At 44.0% G+C, this 26745-nt stretch overlaps 2 protein-coding genes across 2 annotated transcripts; both read right to left on the bottom strand.

Moving 5' to 3' along the window:
- Positions 1 to 7124: 7124 nt before the first annotated feature.
- On the bottom strand, positions 7125 to 14973 carry LOC139456158 (chitin-binding domain protein cbd-1-like). Its single transcript, XM_071237707.1, has 4 exons — positions 14865 to 14973; positions 12851 to 12995; positions 8696 to 8841; positions 7125 to 7281 (listed from the first exon to the last, which is right to left on the bottom strand). The coding sequence occupies exons 1-4, from the start codon at positions 14899 to 14901 to the stop codon at positions 7184 to 7186; spliced, it is 426 nt and encodes a 141-aa protein (XP_071093808.1). The 5' UTR covers positions 14902 to 14973; the 3' UTR covers positions 7125 to 7183.
- Positions 14974 to 18000: 3027 nt separating this feature from the next.
- LOC139456156 (chitin-binding domain protein cbd-1-like) lies at positions 18001 to 26196 on the bottom strand. Its single transcript, XM_071237705.1, has 4 exons — positions 26065 to 26196; positions 23267 to 23411; positions 19622 to 19767; positions 18001 to 18145 (listed from the first exon to the last, which is right to left on the bottom strand). Exons 1-4 carry the CDS (start codon positions 26168 to 26170, stop codon positions 18048 to 18050), a joined length of 495 nt encoding a protein of 164 aa, XP_071093806.1. The 5' UTR covers positions 26171 to 26196; the 3' UTR covers positions 18001 to 18047.
- Between the last annotated feature and the right edge of the window lie 549 nt (positions 26197 to 26745).

The following is a 26745-nucleotide window of genomic DNA, read 5'->3' as shown; positions in this document are numbered from 1 at the left end:
GTCCATGAACCATGCCTACATGCACACCACCCGGTCCTTGTCCACGCATGGTCCATGAACCATGCCTACATGCACACCATCCGGTCCCTGTCCATGCATAGTCCATGAACCATGCCCTCATTTGTCCTTACGAACATGTTTCAAACGAAGCCTGTCATTATTTACAGACAATCTTCACAATTATGATATTTTTTTCAGATATAACGACACATGCATGTATCGCACGACATTATCAAAGCTCCTCGCAGGGCTCAGTGTGCAGTCATGCGATGAGCTCGATCAATGAGGAACATGCAGTACGCCTTTATTCGGTCTATTGATCCATGGGATGTCACTTCAAATCTGTCGTGTTTTCAGAACCCTATAGTATGTGTTATTGTGTCTTAATGGCTATTTTCTGGGTTAATATATCTCCCATTTATCTATTCTTTGAAAAATGTATTCCATTTGCGCAAATATTATCACCACCAGGTCACCTAATTCGAGCCTAGTTGAAGGCACCAGGGTGTTTTTAAGAAGCCATGGTTGCATTTTGGGATTTTAATGTCCATTTATCTCTTTTATGAAACATATTCTCTATTTGGAGACACATTATCATTACTTTGACATCTGGAACTAATGTTATTGAACTTTACTTATAATAGTTGATTATACACTTCATAGGGGGCGGTCGGGTAGCCTAGTGGTTAAAGCGTTCGCTCGTCACGCCGAAGACCCGGGTTCGATTCCCGACATGGGTACAATATGTGAAGCCCATTTCCGGTGTACCCGCCGTGATATTGCTGGAATATTGCTAAAAGCGGCGTAAAACCATACTCACTCACTCACTTCATCAGATGAGTTACATAAGTGAATCGTTTCAGTTTGGCCATTTGTGATGATGAGAAATTATTTTGAGTATTTTAATTGCAGTGTTTTACTCTCTATTTGTTTGTCGTTTCAAAATTGTTGGATTGTTTCAATCTACGTGCCACAGATACCAGAATTAACGCACCACCAGTGTTGGCGTTTAAGGAGATAGTGAATGTTCAGATAGACCACCTGTGTCACCACGCCCGAATCGTTGTCATTGAATGTTCAGATAGACCACTTGTGTCACCACGCCCGAATCGTTGTCAGTGAATGTTCAGATAGACCAACTGTGTCACCACGCCCGAATCGTTGTCAGTGAATGTTCAGATAGACCACCTGTGTCACCACGCCGGAATCGTTGTCAGTGAATGTTCAGATAGACCACCTGTGTCACCACGCCCGAATCGTTGTCAGTGAATGCTCAAATAGACCACCTGTGTCACCACGCCCGAATCGTTGTCAGTGAATGTTCAGAAAGACCACCTATGTCACTACACCCGAATCGTTGTCAGTGAATGTTCAGACAGACCACCTGTGTCACCACACCCGAATCGTTGTCAGTGAATGTTCAGATAGACCACCTATGTCACCACGCCCGAATCGTTGTCAGTGAATGTTCAGATAGACTACCTGTGTCACCACACCCGAATCGTTGTCAGTGAATGTTCAGACAGACCACCTGTGTCACCACGCCCGAATCGTTGTCAGTGAATGTTCAGATAGACCACCTATGTTACCACGCCCGAATCGTTGTCAGTGAATGTTCAGAAGGACCACCTATGTCACCACGCCCGAATCGTTGTCAGTGAATGTTCAGAAGGACCACCTATGTCACCACGCCCGAATCGTTGTCATTGAATGTTCAGATAGACCACCTGTGTCACCACGCCCGAATCGTTGTCAGTGAATGTTCAGATAGACCACCTATGTCACCACGCCCGAATCGTTGTCATTGAATGTTCAGATAGACCACCTGTGTCACCACGCCCGAATCGTTGTCAGTGAATGTTCAGATAGACCAACTGTGTCACCACGCCCGAATCATTGTCAGTGAATGTTCAGATAGACCACCTATGTCACCACGCCCGAATCGTTGTCAGTGAATGTTCAGACAGACCACCTGTGTCACCACGCCCGAATCGTTGTCAGTGAATGTTCAGATAGACCACCTGTGTCACCACACCCGAATCGTTGTCAGTGAATGTTCAGATAGACTACCTATGTCACTACGCCCGAATCGTTGTCAGTGAATGTTCAGACAGACCACCTGTGTCACCATGCCCGAATCGTTGTCAGTGAATGTTCAGATAGACCACTTGTGTCACCACACCCGAATCGTTGTCAGTGAATGTTTAGACAGACCACCTGTGTCGCCTGTGTCGTCCAAGGCGCTGCGATGCGATTCGCTGTGCAGAGTTGCGTCACTTGGGCACGCCAGAAACCTATGATTGTGGGTTCGAATCCCGGTTCGCCCCGATTATGTTTCTAGGTTTGTCAGCACCATACCCGTGCTCGTGGGTCTCACCGAAGTGGTAAACGTCTGAGACCTGCATCACTTCGGTCTTTCCCTACCACATTAAGCTGACCCGGCGTGATATAACTTGAAAACTGTTGAAAGCGGCGTTAATCCAAACTCACTCACTCACTACTAGGTTAGATTCCCGGTACACAGTTTGGAGACCAGTCTTTATATCAGTCGCTATTGAATATTGCTAAAGTTGGCGTAAAACCACAGTCACTAGTCATACATGTACCTACAAACTTAATTTGATTAAAATGCATAACAATGGTACTTTTACAATTTTTCAGTTTTTGTTTTAATGATCTGAAACAAAGCACAAAACTTTATATTTTATTAATTACTGTAAACTCCATCTTCCCAAGGCAAGCTTGTCCATTAGCCTATATCAAAGCCTAGTTTCTACCCTTGTCACATCAAGGCGATTTTTCTTGGCTCGACCCTGGCGCCATCTACGATAACGCGATATCCAATCAGATCGCTGTTCTTATCTCGTATAGCTTCACAAAGATGGCGACTACCATAGGCGACGACCTGGTCGATCAGACAAGGAAACCATTTGCGATTTCATCCCAGGCACAAAAACATAGGCAATCGTTTGGAGATTTAATTGATGAAAAATAAATATTCGTGTCAACAAAGACAGGCAGCGGTAAATCACTTTCGTACGAAAGTGCACCCGTCGTCGATGTGATTTTGTGAAACGTTCTATGATTGGACTATCCATATACGCGATAGTCCAATCATATTTAGCACAGGGAAGTGGGCTTGATGTGGCAAGGTGGAAACAAGACTTCGATAAAACGGCTAGTTAACGCTCTTGCCTCGGGTAGATGTGAAAACTCATTCTGACACATTTGTGACTATTCGTATCAGGGTTAGAACGCAGGATTAGCATATCCTGTTGTGCTATTGACCCAGTTATGCACAGGGAATAGCAGAGCCATACAAGATCTATAATCGGTATTTTTCCCTTGATTATTTTGTTAAATGACACTAAAGTAACTGATTGTTTAGTGTTAATTATTTACCTTTGTACTTTTAACGTTTTTGTTTACATTTGTATTCATTTCTTTCGTAATATGTGTGCTGTATTGTTCATATGTTGACTCATTCTACCTTCACACGAGCGCGTATTCAGACTGGCTCTGTCCATACCCGTTAATTCAACATAGTGTATTCAATTTGATACTTTAATTGTTGATGAATACCGATTTATCTCACTGTTATTGAAATGAAGCATTTCTATTTAAAGAACAGTTTGTTTGTATTTCACAGAAATTTCCGGTCGTGAATTATACAGGATATGGGAAGAACAAATATTAGTTGTGTGGAAATCAATCGGAAGGTGTCAAACAGTTGGCGGTAGACAAAACCACGCAACAAACGTACATTTTAAGCTCCACACACTGTCGACCGCCTCCAACATGCATGAATATAAGCTCATTTGGTGGTGTTTTGAGCTCCGACATGACATCGCCTCAGGCTTTGATTGTTGTGCAGTAAACATGGTGGTTGCTAGGAAAATAGTATTTTTTCTGGATAAATTTTGACGAAAGGTTTGTGTGATGTGTCAAAAGAAATCATGATTTTTTTCTCCATAATATAGGCTTGAGTTTGTTATTGTAATGGTTTTGTGTTTTCATGTTGTTGTTAACAACCGCAGTCAGTGGTAAAGTGTCATTCCAAAGCGGATGTTAGGATTCACGTAAGGGATATGATCGTTTCTAGGAAGATCATGTGACCATACGCTTGTTGTTATGTCAGGGTAGCCTTTTGTTTGTTTGTTTCTTTCTTTCTATGTTGTTTTAACGCCGCACTCAGCAATATTCAAGCTATATGATGGCGGTCTGAAAATAATCGAGTCTGGACCAGACAATCCAGTGATTAATATCATGAACATCGATCCACGCAATTGGGATACGATGACATTCATCAACCAAGTCAGCGAGCCTGACCACCCGATTCCATTAGCAGCCTCTTACCACAAGCATAGTCGCCTGTTACAGCAAGCATGGGTTAACTAACATTGTTCATATGTTTACATTTTCAAATGCACTTTAATCATATTTCTGAATATTTAAATGTGTGTGCTTTGAGTGCGTGAGTACATGTGTGTTTTCGTGTGTGTTGTGATAGGGGGGTACACGAAGTTATATTTTTCATCTGTTTCATGGGAAGTGGACCATTTGAAACTGTAAACCTTCACTATTATCGTCACCGGCACGTTGCCACCGACGTCGTCGCTGCTGTCAACATCAACAACAATTCAGTTGATGACCATGATCATCAGCAACATCAATACTGTCAACGAAGCAGTCATTACATACATAGTTTCTCTGACAGCTAGTAGCGACATCTAGGGATAGACGGGCAGACTGTACCCCGAACCTTCATGTTAGGACTGACAATATTTAGGATAAGGTGATCCCAGAATAACCCGGATGATTGTACATCTTCCTATCTATCCTGCAGAATGATGTAATCCAATCTAATTCCGTTTTATTTATTTCGAATATCCTTCCATGTTTTGTATTTGATTCCCAATTTTAGTATTTACCACTCAGAGTAAAAGCGAATGGCTGCCTGTAAGTTATAATGGGTATCTAAAATGTAAATTTAAATCTAATTTCTTTGAAACACCCATTCCGGGTAGAATAGGTCTTCAGCAACACATGTTTGTGAAAGGCGACTATGCTTGTCGTAAGAGGCGACTAACGGGATCGGGTGGTCAGGCTCGCTGACTTGGTTCATGCATGCCATCGTATACCAATTGCATGGATCGATGCTCATGATGCCAATCACTGGATAGTCAGGTCCAGACTCGATTATTTACAGATTGCCGGCATATAGCTGCAATATTGATGAGTGCGGCGTTAAACAACAAACAAACAAACTAGCCCAGCCGATAATGTATTGACGTTCTCAATGATATTAACAGTTGGTGCGAGCAGTGTATTGATTTTCTCGCATTTCTCAATATAATTTTATGTATGATATAAGATTTAATCAATAAACTCACTTCTGTGTAATCAGGATGCTAGATATTCAAACCGATACAGAATAAAGACCTGATTTTTTGTAAATACGTGATAAATCGATGGACGAGTAATTATCCCCTAGGTGCCCGATGATACTCAGATCAGCCCATAACTATGACACGAATCTCGGATTAAAAATCATTTGTGTACAAAATATGGTTATTTCGTGTGCATGAATGTACAGCTCTCGTTCAAGGTAGCGTCCCTGACACAAACACGAACGCTGGTTTACGAGAGAGGTCGGGTCGATTAGCATTAGTACATTTCGTCACTGTGGTCCCGTACTCTCCCACGAGAGCTGGTCCACGAGACTACAGTTTCCAAGTGTTTTGAGCATACTTCTCCAAAGAGTGTTGAAAGGTGACCCTCCACTATTGCTTTCACTATCTTTCATTATATCCACAAATATACTTTCTGTCTCATTCGGTGCCAAACCCCAACTTCAACCCTAAATAAACCCCAACCCCAATTCGAACGCTAACTCCAATCCAAATCCTAAACCAAACCCCACCCCAACCACAACCCCAATCCTAAACCAACCCCCACCCTAATTTCAACCCTAACTCCAACTCCAACCCTCACCCAAATTCCTACCCTTACTCCAACCCTAACCCCAATCCTAAACCAAACACTACCCCAATTCCGACGCTAACTCCAACATTCACACGTGATATCCAAAAGAACGTCCTGTATTAAAATCGTAACTTACGATCTGTGCATGCAAGGTGGTAAGAGTTGCTCCCCTTACACTATTACACCAGTCATGCTCTAGGAATAGTACTCACTGCGGCGTCCTGCAACAAACTATAACATCTCCCTGTCGCACAAGGCGCCGCAATGCGCTGTGCGGAGTTACAGACCGTGGGATTGAATCTCACATCTCACATTTGCAGGGCCGGTGGGGTAGTCTAGTGGTTAAGCGTTCACTCGTCACGCCTAAGGCCCTGTTCGGTTCCCCACATGGGTACAATGTGTAAAGCCCATCTCTTGTGTCCTTCGCCTTGATATTGCTGAAATATTGCTAAAAGCGGCGTAAAACCATACTCACTCACTCGAGGTTTGTCAACACCTTTCGAGTGCTCGCGGACGTCATCAAAGTTATGACGTCCAAAACGTGCATTATTTCCGGCATTACGTCCCACGACGTAATATGACTGAAATACTATACTACAAAGCGACCTTTAGACGTTCGGAACCTAATAATATGTTTTTCGCCTTGCAATCACCATCCACGTGGTTGTTAGTTTCACTAAACTGGTAAATTGTTTGCGAACTGCATCTCTGCGGACGTCTCTCAAACATTAAGATGACTGACAGGCCGTAGTACAAGTGAAATAGTGTTCACAGAGGCGGTAAATCCAACAAGAATCTACTGAAATGAATGGAGAATGTTTTAGGAATCATTTTGAGCATAGCCACAAAATGTCATTTGGGACGTGAATGTACTCGTCATACTATTTCAGTGACATAGCGAGTACGGAGGAACGCCAGTCGTCACACACACGAACGCGCACATACACACACACACACACACAGACAAACATGGAGCAACACACAACACAGCATACACGCCATTCCTAACAACACACACATTCGCTGCTTCTACAACTCATACCAAGTTGGTCGATTGTAATCTTGTTTCGAAGTGAGTAGATCAGGGGACCAAAGACAACCATTTGGCTGCACACCTGATGACCAACTTGAGAAGAGGCTAATGTCTAACGCTTTATTGACAGAATCGCACACATGGTTCGGACTCTCCTAGTCAGTCTTAACCGGAAGCTACTGTCGTGTACCCTTTGGTTCCACATGGAGGCGCGACGTCGTTTGGCCAATCACAAGCCTGCAACGCCTCATTGAAGACAGTGCCTGCACAAAAACAGGGGAGGTTACCGCTAGATATCATTAGTTCATCATTTTACAAAGCAACTGAGGATTTTCTATCAATGGCATCAATACACGTGTATCATCCTAAGAATGTTTTAAAGAACAGCTGGATTGTGTTGCCGGTGCTAGTGTTGACAACTAACGTCGCCTGCAGGTACCCACTGGTCGTCTGAATCCTTTCCTTATACTTAACTTTACTGGGTACAAGACGTGAAGTTATGGGGGGCCAACCGGTCAAAAAATAAAAAGTTGAAATAAAGGACAACGTGCGCATTAATAGGCAAATGTTACGCATAAAGAATAAATGTTACAAATAAGGTCATTGTCTACATACAAATAATGAATGCACGAGGAATGACATAATACAGTGAGCTCTTCAGCATGCATCAAGCCGATTAAACTCGGAATGTTTTACAAATAGCAGCGCCATCTGGCGTTCTTTCGTGTCAGCGTTGTCCTCTGGCAGTTTAGTATCCTTTTTGTGCACTGATGTTCTTTAGCACACATTGTTAACAAAATGTCTTTCGTTTGTGAGTTGTTCATTGGTATCGTTTTGTATTTTGAATTCAATATTTGTATGAAAATAATTACCCTTATTTGTTACATTCATTCTTTGTTCGTAACATTTGACTATTATTGCATACTTTTTTCCTTTATTTCAACCTTGTATTTTTTGACCGAATGACCGCCCATATGAAACACTTTTTCGATGCATTAACACAATAGGAACCTTAGTCAAATACTTCATGTCATCTCACCCACAGCTTATCTGTCAGTTATCCTTAGCTTCACCCATACCACACCCTTGTCCTCATCTTCAACATATCCCATCCTTAAATTCACCTTATCACATCCGACCCGTGAAGCTCCGGGGTAGAATAGGTCTTCAGCAACCCATGCTTGCCGTAAAAGGCGACTATGCTTGTCGTAAGAGGCAACTAACGGGATCTGGCGGTCAAGCTCGCTGACTTGGTTGATGCATGTCATCGTATCCCAATTGCCAGGATTGATGCTCATGATATCAATCACTGGATTGTCTGGTCAAGACTTGATTATTTACAGACCGCCGTCATATAGCTGGAATACTGCCGAGTGCGGCGTTTAACAACAAACCACACCAAACCTTATCACATCCGTAACCTGAGCTTCACCCTACCCTTATTTTTTCTCCACCCAATCTTTATTTGGAGCTGCACCTCCCCCGGCCCCTCCCCATCTTAATTGAGTACCAATTCCCAAATCCAAATCTACTCACCACCTTCTCCCTAATCCTCACCTTAAAACGTTATCCCCATCGCTTTCTAATCCTTCCCAGATCTCAGCTCATAGCATATAATCTACCCCAGCCCAGCTCACCCGGCACCCTCGTACCCACAACATCCACCAAGTCACTCACCTCCGGGGCAGTAGTTGTGGCCAAAGTAGGTTCCACCGTTGCAGGTGAAGTAGGTGCTACACCCGGTGTTTTGATCCGCATACTTCGAGTTTGCTCGTGTAGAGCAGTCCTTGCTCTGTGAGCAGAGGTTACTCAGCGTGTTGGGACTGGAAACAGAAAATGATTTGTGTTTAAGACCACACCAAATTTACTTTGGGATTCGGGATAACAAAGAAAAAGTATGCAATTTCTTTTAATTATTTGCGGACAACACTAACTAATTTATCAATTTGGAATGGAAGAAACTCTTCCTCAATCACTTGCTACAAGCCCAATGGTCACAAAATAGAACAGCTTTCTAAAAAGATAGCATAAAGGAGCTTAGGGAGCAACCATTTGATTTTCAGGGGTGTGGGCGGAATTTGTTTCTAAAAATATGTTTAAGCCATTGTTTGACAGAGAAAAACATACATATGCCTCACATAATAGTAAAGAAATAATTGGCCCTTTTCTTGCAGACAATGTGTATTTAAGATCGAAAAGTGACATGAACAAGACTATGAAGAAACCCAACAGAAGTCTTGAGTCCCCCAGGCACTCTGGCGTTGTATTTAAATCACTTCTGGCAGCCCCTGCGATGCCTCTCATACTGAGCAGTATTGGCTTTCGCCTTTGCCTTGCATCTATAAGTGAGACATTGAGAGGTGGGGGTTTGGTCAATAGCTGGTCCCTCACATCAAGCTACCTAGGCCTGCTCCCTGCGACAGCACAACATGGCTAGCAGCAGCCTAATTGGCTTGACTGGCTCAAAACATGGAGCCATGGGCTGGTTCCAACAGTGGGAAGGATAATTGTATCTCACTTGACCGCCGGCCTCAGTCCCACAACAGTCTGCCTGTTCTACTGGATGCATGGGGCTTAGGGTTCTGACCAACCTGGCCCACTGACTGTAAACCTTGTACCGGATAAGACAACAAAGAAAAGAAGAAGGAAACTTAAGAAGTCAGTTCTGAAGTTGGGATGCTGGAATGTTCACCACGCTGCGTGGAATGGTAGGTGATTAAACCGGAAAACAGGGCATCTGCTTTGCTGTCAAGAACTGACTCCTCAGAACGATAGAGCCTGACGGATCGGTCTATCAGAATGTACGCTCCTATCCTCTGCTCCACAATGGAGGTGAAGGACGAGTTCTGCAACCAGCTCCAGACCGCCATCAAAGGTATCATAGAACTATTGCTCTTGCTTGGCTACTTCAGTTCAAGAGTTGTGCTGACCCTGCTGGTCTGGGACAATACAGAATTTGATGAGCTGTGCATACACCTCTGTGCAGCATCAATTCCTTCTACCAGACAAGCCTCAGCATAAGGTGTCCTATAGTCACCCCTGTCCAAGCACCATCTAGACCTGATGATCACAAGACGATGTAACCTCAGTAACGTGATCATGACACGTTCGTACCACAGTGCTGACTGAGACACAGCCCATTCTTTGGTCTGATGCATGGTCTGATGCATGATCAGACTCATGCACCACTCCAGGCCAGATGGACAGAGCCGTGTCAACGTCAGCAAGACATCACACCTGCAGAGAATGGACTCCTTTATTGGTGCCCTGGATCATGTTCTGCTTCCAGAACGTCCTAAGGGAAACGTCAAGCAATGTTGCGACCAATTGAGAGACACTCGCCGCCACTGCACACGCGGCCCTTTATAAGAAACAGGGAAAACTCGAAGCCCACTTCTGTGAGCTGATCCCTGTCACTGAGAAGGGTGCACAGATCTGACAGAATACAAATGCTACCCCAACCATGCAAGCTCTAAGAACAACCAGAACCAAATTCAGGTAACAGCAATAACATGCACGAACATATACTGGCTGCAGCTCTGCAAGGCCATTCAATCATCAGCTTATCCTTGGGGCATATTTTGGCATCAAGAAAGCCATCAGTGTACTCAAAGCAAGACAGTGCCTCTGATGCCAGAGAAGCCCTCATGAAAGACATGCTTTTCGCAGACACGCGGCTCTGGCAACCCACTCAGAAACATGGCCAGACTGACGAAGAGAGTGGTAGAACAGCATGCTTGCTCTCAGCAGACAAGAAAAGAGACCAAACGCCTTTTAATAGTGGCTACTTAAGGCGCATCCTCGGAATCAGCTGGAGGGAGTCACAAACACTGAAGTTTTCTCCTGCACCACGATCACCAGTATCTTCTCCCACAGCTCCAACAGCGCCGACTTTGCTGGCTCGGCCACTTTCTTCATATAAAGGACGCGATGATCCAGAAGGGCCTCCTGTACGACAAGCTCACCTCGGCAAAATGGCACCTTGGCGTCTCCACCTACGCTTAAAAAGACGTCTGCCAGCGGACACTAGATGCTGAAAGGTAGCAGGAACTCGCCGACCACGGGCGATGGAGGCAGGACCTCAGCGGAGGCCAAGAAAAACGGACTCGGCGGAAGAACAGGCGGTGTACAAGTCCAGCAGATTCTATCTACAGCTACAGCTACATGGCTTTCCTTTCCGAGTAAGCCTGTATAGACATAACAGGCACTGCTCTGCAAGTGCCAATTACCTTGCAAAAAAGTTATTTCATATGAAATAGAAATCTCTACATTAAGCAAAGTCGATTCCCAATCTATCATAAGAATATGTTAATGAATCACTATCAGATAGTGATGACACCAGGTGTTCGCGAAAAGGGGAGCGTATCCTGACCCAACGGCGGCACCCGTCACACACTTGCAAAGGCAACTGTTAGATAGGCATTACTTAGAAGTTGATGGACGACAAAGTTGATAAGTTGTTTATGAATAACAATTTCTTTAATACTGTAAAGGCGACGTTTGGGTATAGATCCTTATACCATTGCAGAGGCAAGTCAAACGTTCACCTGGAAAAACACGGGAACATGTCGTACAAGTCAAAATAGGGAATTGCATCCACAGGAACTCGTTATTGGTCAGTAACATAAAATATATACCCCTATATGTAAGTAGAGAAAAGGAGCGTATCTTATATAAGTCAGGATTTCTGTGTCTTCCATCACTCAGCCAAGCCCAGTCATGAAGAGTTCTCCCCTTAAGCTGTTGAGAAGCCATACCAGTGCTAGCAGTAACAGACACCAATTTTCCATTTCTCCTCAATCTCAACGTAATTTCCTTGATAAGAACCATTTTTCCTGCGCCAGCCTGGCCAATGATTAGAGTGTTGTGTCCATCTTTGATCAAATTCCATGCAAACACTTGTTCTTCAGTCAAAGCTATCATTTTGAACCCACGTTGGTTGCACATGTGTTATTGTTTTCACGCTGACTTGACATAAGTAGGTCAGCCAATCAGGTGGCTCGCTAGATTCTGCCCGCGTTAGAAATCTACTTCCGCTCGGGGTTGGTAGCATTTTCCAGCTAGCGAAATAAACTGTCGATATTTCGTTAGGTAAGGGACATTAATCGAATACAGATGACTTGTACATGTGTAGAAATATGTTATCGATCAATCTACGGCCAGAAATCCGCTTGTCAATAAGCGTATAATAAAAACATCGCCTTGGATATTGAATGTAAACAAACCGGCAAGATGGCGAGTGACGCTCCTTTTCTCTACTTACATATAGGGGGTATATATTTTTATTTACTGACCAATAACGAGTTCCTGTGATTGCATCGGACATAATCTTTGTCACTGATGCGTCCAATTTGGAAATGTCTTCCACATGTCAACCGTAAAAGGTTTTGAAAGCTTTACCGAGGCCTTGAATGCTGTAACTTTGATCAAACAACTTCTGAGCTTGAGCCGTATGACGCACTTTGAAATCTTGGTAGACAGAGCATGCTCGATTGTATCTCAAAAATTGTGAAATGTAAGCACCAAAGCCTGGAACTGTAATTATTGAACTCCTAAACTTTAAGAAAGAAAAGCTGACCTTTACAGGTACATTGTTTGACCAGTACCGCCGTCGATGACCACTTCTAAGGGACAGTGATAACAAAACTGGAGCATCGCTGGACCAGGTAAAACGTTTATTTTGAAAACATCATTCTGATCGATTTTCCATGTGACGCCATGAACTTTTCGATTTGATCAAATAGAATGGATAAGCGAGGGTGCACGGAATAGTAACTCCAGATTTGATATAAATAAAAATAAAAAATATCATGAGTGAAAATTATACTTTACTCAGCGCATGCCTTTGTTTTTTCATCGAAGACTTCGTTGCCTTGACATTCTGTTACCGTGGCAACTCCGCCCACACAAGTGACAAAGGCACGACATCCCTTCTCAAACACCCCATTACCACTAGTGGTGCAGTCTACCGCAAAAGCTGCAACAAAGTGTGCATTAAAGATCACGGAAAACTTAATGAGGCTGAATTTGTTCACCCCTATTCCCCAAATACCATTCACGATGGGGATCAACCGTGATTAATAAATATGTGTGTTTGTTTGTTTGTTTGTTTGTTTGGTGTTTAACGCCGCACTCAGCAATATTCCAGCTATAAAATGGGGTTCTATAAATAATCGAGTCAGTTCCAGACAATCCAGTGATTGATACGATTACATGCCCCGACCAAGTCAGCAAGCCTGACCACCCGATCCCCTCTTACGACAAGCATGGGTTTCTGAAGATCAATTCTAACCCGGATCTTCATGGGTGTCTAGGTATGTATTCTGATATCTGATCAGTGTGATATTCGTGACATATAATAAGTGAATGCATGTCCTAGTTTACTGTGGGGTTCACGAACAATGAGATGGGCATCTGGCAGGGCAGATTGTTCAGGGGTGCACCGAAAGAATGACGTTACTCATTTAAAGGTAGACATCAAGCGATCATTCCAAACGCTGTTTATTCCACAACGAACTTTCGTTATCATGCTTTTCTGAGTTTTCGAAACATCTGTCCAGTCTGACAGTTATTACACTGATGTTGTTTACAGAACAACTATGACGTATTTGGGTCACATGATACTTTAAGTCGTCAAGCCTTTGGGTATCGCTCGATGTCATCCTCAAGTCGTTTCACTCTCCCGAACTTCAACCGAAGCTTATTCTGCCATGGTTACTCAGTAAACGTCAGCGCATTTGACAAATTGGTCCCTGCACAATCCTTACATCTTGTCTTAGAAAAAGATATTCACTCTCAACAGTATGATATATTCCATAACACCAGTGTACTATTATATCTTCCAGTGTACTTATACATCTTTAAGTATGTTTTATTTTGTTTATGAATGTAGTTGGAACCAAAGATCTTTAAATTGAATAAAGCTGTTTGTTGAATTTTTCCTCCCAAAAGGGAGATAAGATAAGATCTGACAAGGAACACCTGTTTTCACCCAAGAACGTAAATGCAACAAAGGCTTAACAATATTCATAAAATACTGTCTCCACATAACACGTGTATTCACCCAAGGACTTACAGAAACCTATGATTGTGGGTTCGAATCCCGGTTCGCCCCGATTATGTGTCAAGGTTTGTCAGCACCATACCCGTGCTCGTGGGTTTCACCGAAGTGGTAAACGTCCGAGACCTGCATCACTTCGGGCTTTCCTCCCACATTAAGCTGACACGCCGTGATATAACTGGAATACTGTTAAAGGGGCGTTAAACCCAACTCACTCGCTCACTCACTCATAAAATAATGTCTTCACATAACAATTTAGCTTCACATTGTTTACTTATTCATGCAGGATGTGGTGGGGTAGCCTAGTGGTTAAAACGTTGGCTCGTCACGCCGAGGACCCGGGTTCGATTCCCAACATGGGTAAAATGTGTGAAGCCCATTTTCCGGTGTCCCCTGCCATAATATTGATGGAATATTGCTGAAATTTATATTCACTCATTGACTGGCCTGCTCACTTAGGCGTTCCAAAATGGCTTGGATCTCGGATTTAAATGATAAAAAAAGGACTGGTCAGTAACCTTTATCTGACCGGGTATCCATGTTAACAGGCCTGGTATCTGAGTGGGTTGGCGCTATAAAACCAGGATTAGTCTAGACTAATACAAGCTGCCACACACAGGCACATGTACGTTGCTCTATCAGAGCAACAATTTTAAAAGCGACGTCAATCCCCCATTTTATCCAACTTCAACATTAAAAAGGCTCAACATTATAAAGACTGACGTAACATAACGTAATGACGTTACAGTTGACGTTCCATCCCTACTCATTCACTCACTCACTCACCTGCCGGGAGGAGGGCGAGAAGCACCAGACAGATCATGTTGAACCAGACGAAGGAGAATGGCGGAATGGTGGGAAGGACACAGACACTTATCTTTTACCTAGACTTGCATTCCGTCTATATCGCCCCATGTTCCTTGTGGGCGATATAGGTCAGAAGGTCCTCGAAGGTCAGCCTGCGAAGGACGCAACTCTGCACAGCGAATTGCGACGCCTTGGACCACTGGGCCGACCGTGACCCCTCCGACGACAGAAAGTAAACAAACAGTTGTTGGAAAGCAGTTTATTCACTAAGATATTAAATATATTATAATCAACATATTTATTTAAATCGGCTAATTATAACAATGGTCGCCTCGCCATTGCATGATAAGTATCTACAATACAAGATCTCGGTGACCTCGGTGGCAGATAAGGTATGTCAAACTATTCTTGTCTGTATGTCTGCACTCTTATCTTACGTCACTACGCTATCGTAATACTGCCGTGTCTCTGAACATGTACACACAACAGGGTTGTGCAGTGGTACCGAAAAGTCGGGGACTTCGAAAGTCTTCGTCCTCGTCCCAAAATCCGAGGTCACTCCGAATGTCATCAGTGTTTCGAACCGCAAGGTGGCGCCACGTGATTCGGCCAGTCGCAGGTCTTAAGTTCCTGGTTGAAGATAAGACCTGGATACAGCATGCCAAAATTAGATCACCAGTGAATTATACCCCTCAACTTTTGATAGGGATAATCCGATATGTTATTCTATCGTAATATGCAGTAATCATATGAAAATATGAGAATCAGTTTTCTTTGAAAGATAAAAAAACTATCTTTCAAAACTGGAGTCGTATATGACTGGAATATAGGCGCTCACAAGGAATCGGGCACTGGTGTGTCTGGCTCCTGAATGCGGAGTGGGTGAGTGGGTGAGGTTTAACACCGCTATTAGTTTGTTTGTTTGTTTGTTTGTTTGTTGTTTAACGCCGCAGCCAGCAATGTTTCAGCTATATGACGGCGGTCTGTAAATAAACAAGTCTGGACCAGACAATCCAGTGATTGACATCATGAGTATCGATCCATACAATTGGGATATGATGATAGGCATCAACCAAGTCAGCGAGCCTGACCACCCGATCCCTTTAGTTGCCTCTTACGACAATCATAGTCGTCTGTTACGGCAAGCATGGGTTTACTAACATTGTTCATGTGTTTACATTTTAAGTGCACTAAAATAATATTTCAGAATATGTAAATGCGAGTGCTTTGCGTGTGTGTTGTGATAGGGGGTAGACGAAGTTATATTTTTCATCTGTTTCATGGGAAGTGGACCATCTCAAGCTGAAAACCTTCACTACTATTTTCACCGGCACGTTGCCACCTACGTCGTCGCTGCTGTCACCATCAGCAATAATTCAGTTGATGACCATCATCATCAGCATCATCAATACTGTCAACGAAGCAGTCATTGTTTCACTGACAGCTAGTAGCGCCATCTAGGGTTTGGGTTTGGTGTTTAACGCCTCACTCAGCAATATTCCAGCTATATGACGGCGGTCTGTAAATAATCGAGTCTGGACCAGACAATCCAGTGATTAATATCATGAACATCGGTCCACGCAATTGGGATCGATGACATGCATCAACCAAGTCAGCGGGCCTGACCACCCGATCTCGTTAGTCGCCCCTTACGACAAGGATAGTCGCCTTTTACGGCAAGCATAGTCGCCTTTTACGGCAAGCATGGGTTGCTAAAGACCTATTCTACCCCGGAATCTTCACTAGGGAAAGACGGGCAGACTGCACCCCGAACCTTCATGCCAGGCCTGGCAAAATTTAGGATAAGGTGATCCAAGTATGACCCGGATGATTGTACACCTTCCTATCTATCCTGAAGAATGATGTAATCAAATCTAATTCCGTTTTATTATGAAACCATTTCGAATATCATTCCATGTTTTGTATTTGATTCCTAATTTTAGTATGCACCAGTAATGGCTGCTGTGGAATTGAGTCAAATTATAATGGACATCTAAAATGTAAATTTACTTCATCCGGGGTAGAATAGGTCTTAAGCAACTAATCCTTGTAAAAGGCGACTATGCTTGTCGTAAGAGGCGACTAACGGGATCTGATGGTCAGGCTCGCTGACTTGGTTGATGCATGTCATCGTATTCCAATTGCGTGGATCGATGCTCATGATGCCAATCGACCCGTGAAAATTCCGGGGTAGAATAGGTCTACAGCAACCCATAGTTACCGTAAAAGGCGACTATGCTTGTCGTAAAAGGCGACTAACGGGATCGGGTGGTCAGGCTTGCTGACTTGGTTGATACATGCTCATGATGTCAATCACTGGGTTGTCTGGTCCACACTCGATCTCTTTACAGACCGCCGTAATATAGCAGGAATATTGCTGAGTGCGGCGTTAAACAACAAACAAAGAAACAAACATGATGCCAATCACTGGATAGTCTGGTCCAGACTCGATTATTTACAGACCTCCGTCATATAGCTGCAATATTGATGAGTGGGGCGTTTAACAACAAACAAAGAAACTAGCCCAGCTGATAATGTCTTGACGTTCGCAATGATGTGAACAGTTGGTGCCAGCAGTGTATCGATTTTCTCTCGTTTCTAAATAGAATTTTATGTATGATTGGTTTGGTTTGCTGTTTTACGCCGCACACGCACACACACAACACAATACACATAGCTGGAATATTGCTGAGTGCGGCGTTAAACAACAAACAAAGAAACAAACATGATGCCAATCACTGGATACTCTGGTCCAGACTCGATTATTTACAGACCTCCGTCATATAGCTGCAATATTGATCAGTGCGGCGTTAAACAACAAACATACAAACAAACTAGCCCAGCCGATAATGTCTTGACGTTCGCAATGACATTAACAGTTGGCAGTGTATCGATTTTCTCTCGTTTCTAAATGGAATTTTATGTATGATTGGTTTGGTTTGCTGTTTTACGCCGCACACGCACACACACAACACAATACACATTCGCACACACATTCGCTGCTTCTACAACTCATACGAGGTTGGCCGATTGTAATCGTGTTTCGTAGTGAGTAGGTCAGGGGACCAAAGACAACCATTTGGCTGCACACCTGATGACCAACTTGAGAAGAGGCTAATGTCAAACGCTTTATTGACATAATCGCACACATGGTTCGGAGTCTTAACCGGAAGCTACTGTCGTGTACCCTTTGGTTCCACATGGAGGCGCGACGTCGATTGGCCAATCACAGGACTGCAGCACCTCATTGAAGATAGTACCTGCACAAAACAGAGGAGGTTACCGCTAGATATCATTAGTTCGTCATTTTACAAAGCAACTGAGGATTTTCTGTCAATGATATTAAAACACGTGTATCACCCTAAGAATGTTTTAACTGGGCTGTGTCGCCGATGCTAGTGTTGACAACTAACGTCGCTTGCAGTTACCCACGGTTCATCTCAATCCTTGCCTTATATTTAACTTCACTGGGTACAAGACGGGAAGTTATGGGGGCCAACCGGTCAAAAAATATAAAGTTGAAATAAAGGACAATGTGCGCATTAATAGTCAAATGTTACGAATAAAGAATGAATGTTACAAACAAGGTCATTGTTTACATACAAATAATTAATGCACGAGGAATGACGTAATACAGTGAGCTCTTCAGCATGCACCATGTACACGGCGGAACAAGCCGATTAAACTCGGAATGTTTTACAAATTGCAGCGCCATCTGCCGTTCTTTAGTGTCAGCGTTGTCCTCTGGCAGTTTTGTGTCCTTTTTGTGCACTGATGTTCTTTGGCACACATTGTTCTTTCTTTGCACGTGACGTCTTTGTTTGCGAGTTGTTCATTGGTATCGTTTTGTCGTTTGAATTCAATATTTGTTGGGCGGTCGGGTAGCCTAGTGGTTAAAGCGTTCGTTCGTCACGCCGAAGACCCGGGTTCGATTCCCGACATGGGTACAATGTGTGAAGCCCATTTCTGGTGTCCCCAGCCGTGATATTGCTGGAATATTGCTAAAAGCGGCGTAAAACCATACTCACTCACTCTCTCAATATTTGTATGTAAATAATTACCTTTTTTGTATTGGTTGATGCATGTCATCGATCCCAATTGCGTGAATCGATGTTCATGATATTAATCACTGGATTGTCTGGTCCACACTCGATTATTTACAGACCGCCGTCAAAAAGCTAGAATATTGCTGAGTGCGGCGTTAAACAACAAACCAAACCCCAAAAAACTTTATTTGTAACATTTTCTTTGTTCGTAATGTGACTATTATTGCATACTTTTATCATTTATTTAAACACATCCTATCCTTAAATTCACCTTATTACATCCGTATCCTGACTTTCACCCCACCCCTTATTTTTCGCTGTGCAGAGTTGCGTCTCTTGGGCACGCCAGAAACCTATTATTGTGGGTTCTAGGTTTGTCTGCACCATACCCATACTGCTCACTCATCGTATCCTGAGCTTCACCCTACTCCTTATTTTCCCTCTCACCTCATCTATATTTGGAGCTGCAGCCCTCCATCCACCACCCCACCCCCCATCCCCCTCTCTTAATTCAGTACCAATTCCTAAATCCAAATCTACTGACCACTTTCTCCCTTATCCTCACCTTAAAATGTTATCATCATCGCTTTCTAATCCTTCCCAGATCTCAGCTTACATCATATAATTTGCCCCAGCCCAGCCCAGCTCACCCAACATCCTCGTACCCACAACATCCACCATGTCACTCACCTCCGGGGCAGTAGTTGTGGCCAAAGAAGGTTCCTCCGTGGCAAGTGAAGTAGGTACTACACCCGGTGCTTCCATCCGCATACTTCCCATCTTGCTTTATAGAGCAGTCCTTGCTCATTGAGCAGAGGTTACTCAGCGTGTTGGGACTGGAAACAAAAATCGATTTGTGTATAAGGCCAAACCAAATTCCCTTTAGGATTCAGGAAAACAAAGAAAAATTATGCAATACCTTGAATTACAACACTAACTTAAAAAATGATTTCTCAATGGAATGGAAGAAACTCTTCCTCAACCACTTGCAACAAGCCTAATGGTCACAAAATAGTACAGCTTTCTAAAAGTATAGCTTAAAAGAAGCTTAGGGAGCGACCATTTGATTTTCAGGGGTTTGGGCGGGGTGTATATAAGATCGAAAAGTGACATTTTACATCACAAGTGCTTATGTTAAACTGTGACATGAACAAGACTATGAAGAAACCCAACAGAAGTCTTGAGTCAGAGTCCCCGAGGCAGTCTTGCGTTGTAATTAATTCACTTCTGGCAACACTTGCGATGCCTCTCATACCAAGCAGTATTGGCGTTCTCCTTGACATTCAGAGGTTGGGGGTGTGGTCAACAGCTGGTCCCTCACACCAAGCTACCCAGGTGGGGGTGTGGTCAACAGCTGGTCCCTCACATCAAGCTACCCAGGTGGGGGTGTGGTCAACAGCTGGTCCCTCACATCAAGCTACCCAGGTGGGGGTGTGGTCAACAGCTGGTCCCTCACGTCAAGCTACCCAGGTGGGGGTGTGGTCAACAGCTGGTCCCTAACATCAAGCTACCTAGGCCTGCTCCCTCAAGAGAAACCTCCAGCGGCAGCCCAATTGGCTTGACTGGCTCAGAACATGGAGCCATGTGCTGGTTCCAACAGTGGGAAGGATAATTGTATCTCACTGGATCCCCTGCCTCACCCACACAACAGTCTGCCTGTTCTAGTGGATGCGTGGGGCTCAGGGCTCTGACCAGCCTGGCCCACTGACTGTAAACCTTGCACCGGATAAGACAACAAAGAAAAAAAGAAAGAAACTTCAGAAGTCAGTTCTCAAGTTGGGATGCTGGAATGTTCACCACGCTGCGTGGAATGGTAGGTGATCAAACTGGAAAGCAGAGCATCTGCTTTCCTGTCAAGAACTGACTGCTCAGAACGATAGAGCCTGACGGATCGGTCTATCAGAATGTTCGCTCCTATCCTCTGCTCCACAAAGGAGGTGAAGGATGAGTTCTGCAACCAGCTCCAGATCGCCATCAAAGGTATCACAGAAATGCTGCTCTTGCTTGGCTACTTCAGTTCAAGAGTTCAGTTCAAGACCCTGCTGGTCTGGGACAATACAGAATTTGATGAGCTGTGCATACCCAACTTCCTGTGCAGCATCAATTCCTTCTTCCAGACAAGCCTCAGACTAAGGTGTCCTGGAGTCACTCCTGTCCAAGCACAATCTAGACATGATGATCACAAGACGATGTAACCTCAGTAACGTGATCATGACACGTTCGTACCACAGTCCATTCTTCGGTGGTTTGATGCATGATCAGAGTCATGCACCACTCTAGGCCAGATGGACAGAGTCGTATCAACGTCAGCAAGACACCACACCTGCAGAGAGTGGACTCCTTTACTGGTGCCCTGGATTATGTTATGCTTACAGAACGTCCAAAGGGAGCAATGTTGCGACCAATTGAGAGACACTCGTCACCACTGCACACGCAGCCCTTTATAAGAAATCGGGAAAACTCGAAGTCCACTTCTGCGAGCTGATCTCTGTCACTGAGAAGGGTGCACAGATCTGACAGCATACAAATGCTACCCTAACCCTGCAAGCTCTAAGAACAACCAGAAACAAACTCAGGTAACAGCAATAACATGCACGAACATATACTGGCTGCAGCTCTGCGAGGCCATTCAATCATCAGCTTATCCTGGGTTGTCCTTGGTGAAGCAGCTGAGGCAAGGCCATCAAGAGGCTGTCTTGCAGGAACGTGCCTGGAACGGATTGAACCCCTCAAGAGACCATCAACTGCGGACAGGTGGTCCTGCTAAGGCACCTGTATGAACTTCCATGTCAGTGTTTGGAAGAAGGAGCGGTGCCCCAGGCAGCCTTAAGGGCAAAACACAAAGTGGGAGAAGCCCTCATCAGAGACATGCATTTCGCAGACAAGCGGCTCTGGCAACCCACTCAGAGACACAGCTGCAAAACGTCATGGACCGCTTATCAGGGGCAGGTCAGAACGTCAGCTTGACCATCAGCTTGAAGAAGACAAACGTCTACGAGCTGGAGCTGGTGAAACAGTTCATCTACCACAGCCCCACCATCACAAAAACCCTGTCCTTGGAAACCTGTCCGGAGATGAACAGGCGGATCGGCTGAGCGTCAAATTTCCCTCGCCAGACTTACGAAGAGAATGGTAGAACAGCAAGCTTACAACCCACTCCAAGCTTGCTCTCAGCAGACAACAAAAGAGACTGAACGCCTTCAATAGTGGCTACCTAAGGCGCATCCTCGGAATCAGCTGGAGGGAGTCACAAACACTGAAGTTTTCTCCTGCGCCACGATCACCAGTGTCTTCTCCCACAGCTCCAACAGCGCCGACTTCGCTGGCACGGCCACTTTCGTCGTATGAAGGACGCGATGATCCAGAAGGGCCTCCTGTACGACAAGCTCACCTCGGGCACTAGATGCTGAAAGGTAGGAGGAACTCGCCGACCACAGGCGATGGAGGCAGGACCTCAGCGGAGGCCAAGAAAAACGGACTCGGCGGAAGAACAGGCGAAGTGCAAGTCCAGCAGATTCAATCCACAGCTACAGCTACAGGGCTTTCCTTTCCGAGTAAGCCTGTATAGACATAACAAGCACTGCTCTGCAAGTGTCAATTATCTTGCAAAAGGTCGGATCATCCTTAACAGAAGTCTATATTATAAAGTGCCCAAAGAATACAGTTCGTTTTTAGGTTAAATAAATAAAGCGACAAAACCCTTTCCATATCCAATAGAAATCTCTGCATTAAGCAGAGTCGATAGTACGCTTTCCACTATATCATAAACATGTGTTAATCAATCACTATCAGATAGTGATGATACCAGATGTTTGCGAAAAGATGAGCGTATCCGGCCCAACCGGCGGCACCCGTCACAAACACATGCAAAGGCAAGCCAAATGTCCACCTGAAAAAACACGGGAACATATCGTACAAGTTACCGAGGCCTTGAATGCTGTAACCTTGATCAAACAACTTCTGAGCAAGAGTCGTATGACGCACTTTTAAATCTTGGTAGAAAGAGCATGCTCGTTTGTATCTCAAAAGTGCACCAAAGCCTGCAGCTGTAATAATTGAACCCCTAAACTTTAAGAAACAAAAGCTGACCTTTACAGTTACGTTTTTTGACCAGTACCCCCATCGATGACCACTTCTAAGGGACAGTGAAACTGGAGCATCGCTGGACCATGTAAAACGATTATTTTGAAAACATCATTCTGATCGATTTTCCGTGTGACGCCATGAACTTTTCGATTTGATCAAATAGAATGGATAAGCGAGTGTGCACGGAATGGTAACTCCAGATTTAATATAAATATAAAAAAAATATCATGAGTGAAAATTATACTTTACTCAGCGCATGCCTTTGTTTTTTCATCGAAGACTTCGTTGCCTTGACATTCTGTTACCGTGGCAACTCCGCCCACACAAGTGACAAAGGCACGACATCCCTTCTCAAACACTCCATCACTATTGATGGTGCAGTCTACCGCAAAAGCTGCAACAAAGTGTGCATTAAAGATCACGGAAAACTTAATGAGGCTGAATTTGTTCACCTATACCTCAAGTACCATTCACGATGGGGATCAACCGTGATTCATAAGTATGTGTGTTTGTTTGTTTGTTTGTTGGCCGCCTTCGGGCCTAATGGTAGAGCGTCCGCCAGGAGAGCGGAAGGTCCGGGGTTCGATCCCCAGCCGCGTCATACCAAAATTGATGGTACTTGTTGTTACCATGTCTGGCGTTCGGCATTTAGGGGCTAAAACAAGGACTGGTCGGCTCGGAGTCAGTATACTGTGTCTGAGTGGGTTTTTCATTTTAAACTGCGGCATGGTATCTCAGTGATCTAGCACTATAAATCGGGATCAGTCCGGACTAGTACAAGCAGCCACACACACACGTGCATGCACGTCGCTATATAAGTGCAATAATCTTGGACGCGACGTTCAGCCCCATTTCACCTCACCTCACCTTGTTTGTTTGGTGTTTAACGCCGCACTCAGCAGTATTCCAGCTATATAATGGGGTTCTATAAATAATCGAGTCCAGTGATTGATTCGATGACATGCCCCAACCAATTCAGCAAGCCTGACCACCCGATCCCCTCTTACAACAAGCATGTGCTGCTGAAGATCAATTCTAACCCGGATCTTCACGGGTGTCATAAGTATGTATTCTGATATCCGATCAGTGTGATAATCGTGACATATAATAAGTGAATGCATGTCCAAGTTTACTGTGGGGCTCACGAATAATGAGATTGGCATCTGGCAGGGCAGATTATTCAGGGGTGCACCGAAAGAATGACGTTACTCATTTAAAGGTAGACATCAAGCGATCATTCCAAACGCTGTTTTTCCATAACGAAATTTCGTTATCATGCTTGTCTGAGTTTTCGAAACATCGGTCCAGTCTGACAGTTATTACACTGATGTTGTATACAGAACAACAGGAACGTATTTGGGTCACATGCTACTTTAAGTCGTCAAGCCTTTCGGTATCGCTCGATGTCTTCCTTTAGTCGTTTCAATCTCCCGGACTTCAACCGAAGCTAATTCTGCCATGGTTACTCAGTAAACGTCAGCGCTTTTGGCACATTGGTCCCTGCACAATCCTTAAGCCCCCGTTACACTTTCAAAAACTTTGATAAAAAACTTGGTGAAAGTCCATTTTGACCAAGGTTTTGATAGTGTTACATACCGTCAAAAACTGTGACAAAGTTTTTGACGGGACTTTGATGGAATAGAAACCGATACTATTTCTCGTCAAACTTTGATCAAAGTTTGATGACGTTGATTTAATTTAGCCAATCAGACTTTTCAGCCGGAAGTGCAAAGAGTCAAGTCAAAATGAGTCAACTATTTTGGACTGAGGAGATGTTGGAAGAATTAATTGATTTGTTTCAACAACGAGCAGCCATTCTCGGGACCAAAAATGACTTTGCCCACCCCGACGCCGCCTTCTCAACATGGCAATACACAAAATACAAATAACAACAGCAAACAATTCTTCGTCAGTATCATCCACCTTGGCAAGATAATTCCCACCAAAACTTTGACAGCCTATCAAAAACTTTGATTAGAGTAAACCGTCCATCTTGGACCAAGTTTTGGATCAAAGTTTTTGATAGTGTAACAGGTTTGTTTTTTTATTTAGAAGAAAGTATTCACTCTCAAGATTTATTATATATTCCAAAACACCCGTGTACATATTCATCTTAAAGTATGTTTTATTCTATATATGAATGTAGTTGGGGCCAAAGATCTTTAAACTGAATAAAACTGTTTGTTGAAAAGAGCTGACAAAGAACATCTGTTTTCACCCCATGACTTAAATGCAACAAAGGCTTAATATTATTCATAAAATACTGTCTTCACATAACAATTTAGCTTCACATTGTTTACTTATTTGTGCCGGGGGTGGTGGGGTAGCCTAGTGGTTTAAACGTTGGCTCGTCACGCCGAGGACCCGGGTTCGATTCCAAACTTGTGTGAAGCACATTTCCCCGTATCCCCCGCCGTGATATTGATGGAATATTGCTGAAAGCGGCGTAAAACCATACTCACTCGTTGACTGACCTGCTCAGTTCGGCTTTGCAAAATGGCTTGGATCTCGGATTTAAAGGGATAAAACTAAGGACTGGTCAGTATACTTTATCTGACTGGGTATCCATATTAACCTGCGGCCTGGTATCTGAGTGGGCTGGCGCTTTAAAACCAGCATTAGTCTGGACTAGTACAAGCAGCCACACACAGGCGAACCGTGAAGATGCGGGTTAGAATAGGTCTTCAGAAACCCATGCTTGTCGTAAAAGGTGACAATGCTTGTCGTAAGAGGCGACTAACGTGATCGGGTGGTCAGGCTCGCTGATGCTCATGATATTAATCAGTGGATTGTCTGGGCCAGACTCGATTATTTACAGCTGGATTTAAGCTGGAATATTGCTGAGTGCGGTGTTAAACAACCTACCAACCAACCATCCAACACACAGACACGTGCACGTTACTATATAAGTGACACAATTTTTAAAAGCGACGTCAAACCCCAATTTCACCCAATTTCAACATTATAAAGACTGACGTAACACAACGTAATGCCGTTACAGTTGACGTTCCATCCCCACTCACTCACTCACTCACTCACTCACTCACCTGCCGGGAGGAGGGCGAGAAGCACCAGACAGATCATGTTGAACCAGACGAAGGAAAATGGCGGAATGATGGGAAGGACACAGAAACTTATCTGTTTCCAAGACATGCATTCCGTTCACACCGCCCCATGCTACTTGTTATCGAAGGTCAGTCTGGTTCCGGACGTTGATTAGGTGAAGAATCGCATGCCCCATGCGCCACGATAACTCCATGCGCCATTGTCACATCCATCCCAAATATAGAACACGCCTGACGACATATGAACGGCCATGTGACATCAGTAAGTAATCCAAAACGAGGCTGCTGTTACCGCCAATCGTGTTGGCTCGTTATATCCGTTTTGAAGGGGACAAGGGTTGGGCCAGGTGGCAGATCCAGCGCGTTTGGTTTTAGTCGTTTAAAGGCGACTTTGAATATATGTATGGTAAATCTATCGGTTCCCAGCAACCTATGCTTGTCGTAAGAGGTGACTAAATGGGTCGGGTGTTCAGGCTCGGTGATTTCGTGCGTGGATAGATGCCTATGATGTCAATCACAAGATTGTCTGATCCAGACTCAATTATTACCGCCGTCACGTCGATGGAACATTGCTGAGGAAAGCAAAACTCACAATTCTTATATTTTATTCCAGTTCTTTTCAAAACTATTAGCCGTTACATTTAAAACGAATTTGTTGGTGTC

This window comes from Haliotis cracherodii, unplaced genomic scaffold (genome assembly GCF_022045235.1).
Source record: "Haliotis cracherodii isolate W230 unplaced genomic scaffold, xgHalCrac1.p SCAF_11, whole genome shotgun sequence".
Lineage (NCBI taxonomy): Eukaryota > Metazoa > Mollusca > Gastropoda > Lepetellida > Haliotidae > Haliotis > Haliotis cracherodii.
This window is presented reverse-complemented; position numbering and strand designations above follow the sequence as displayed.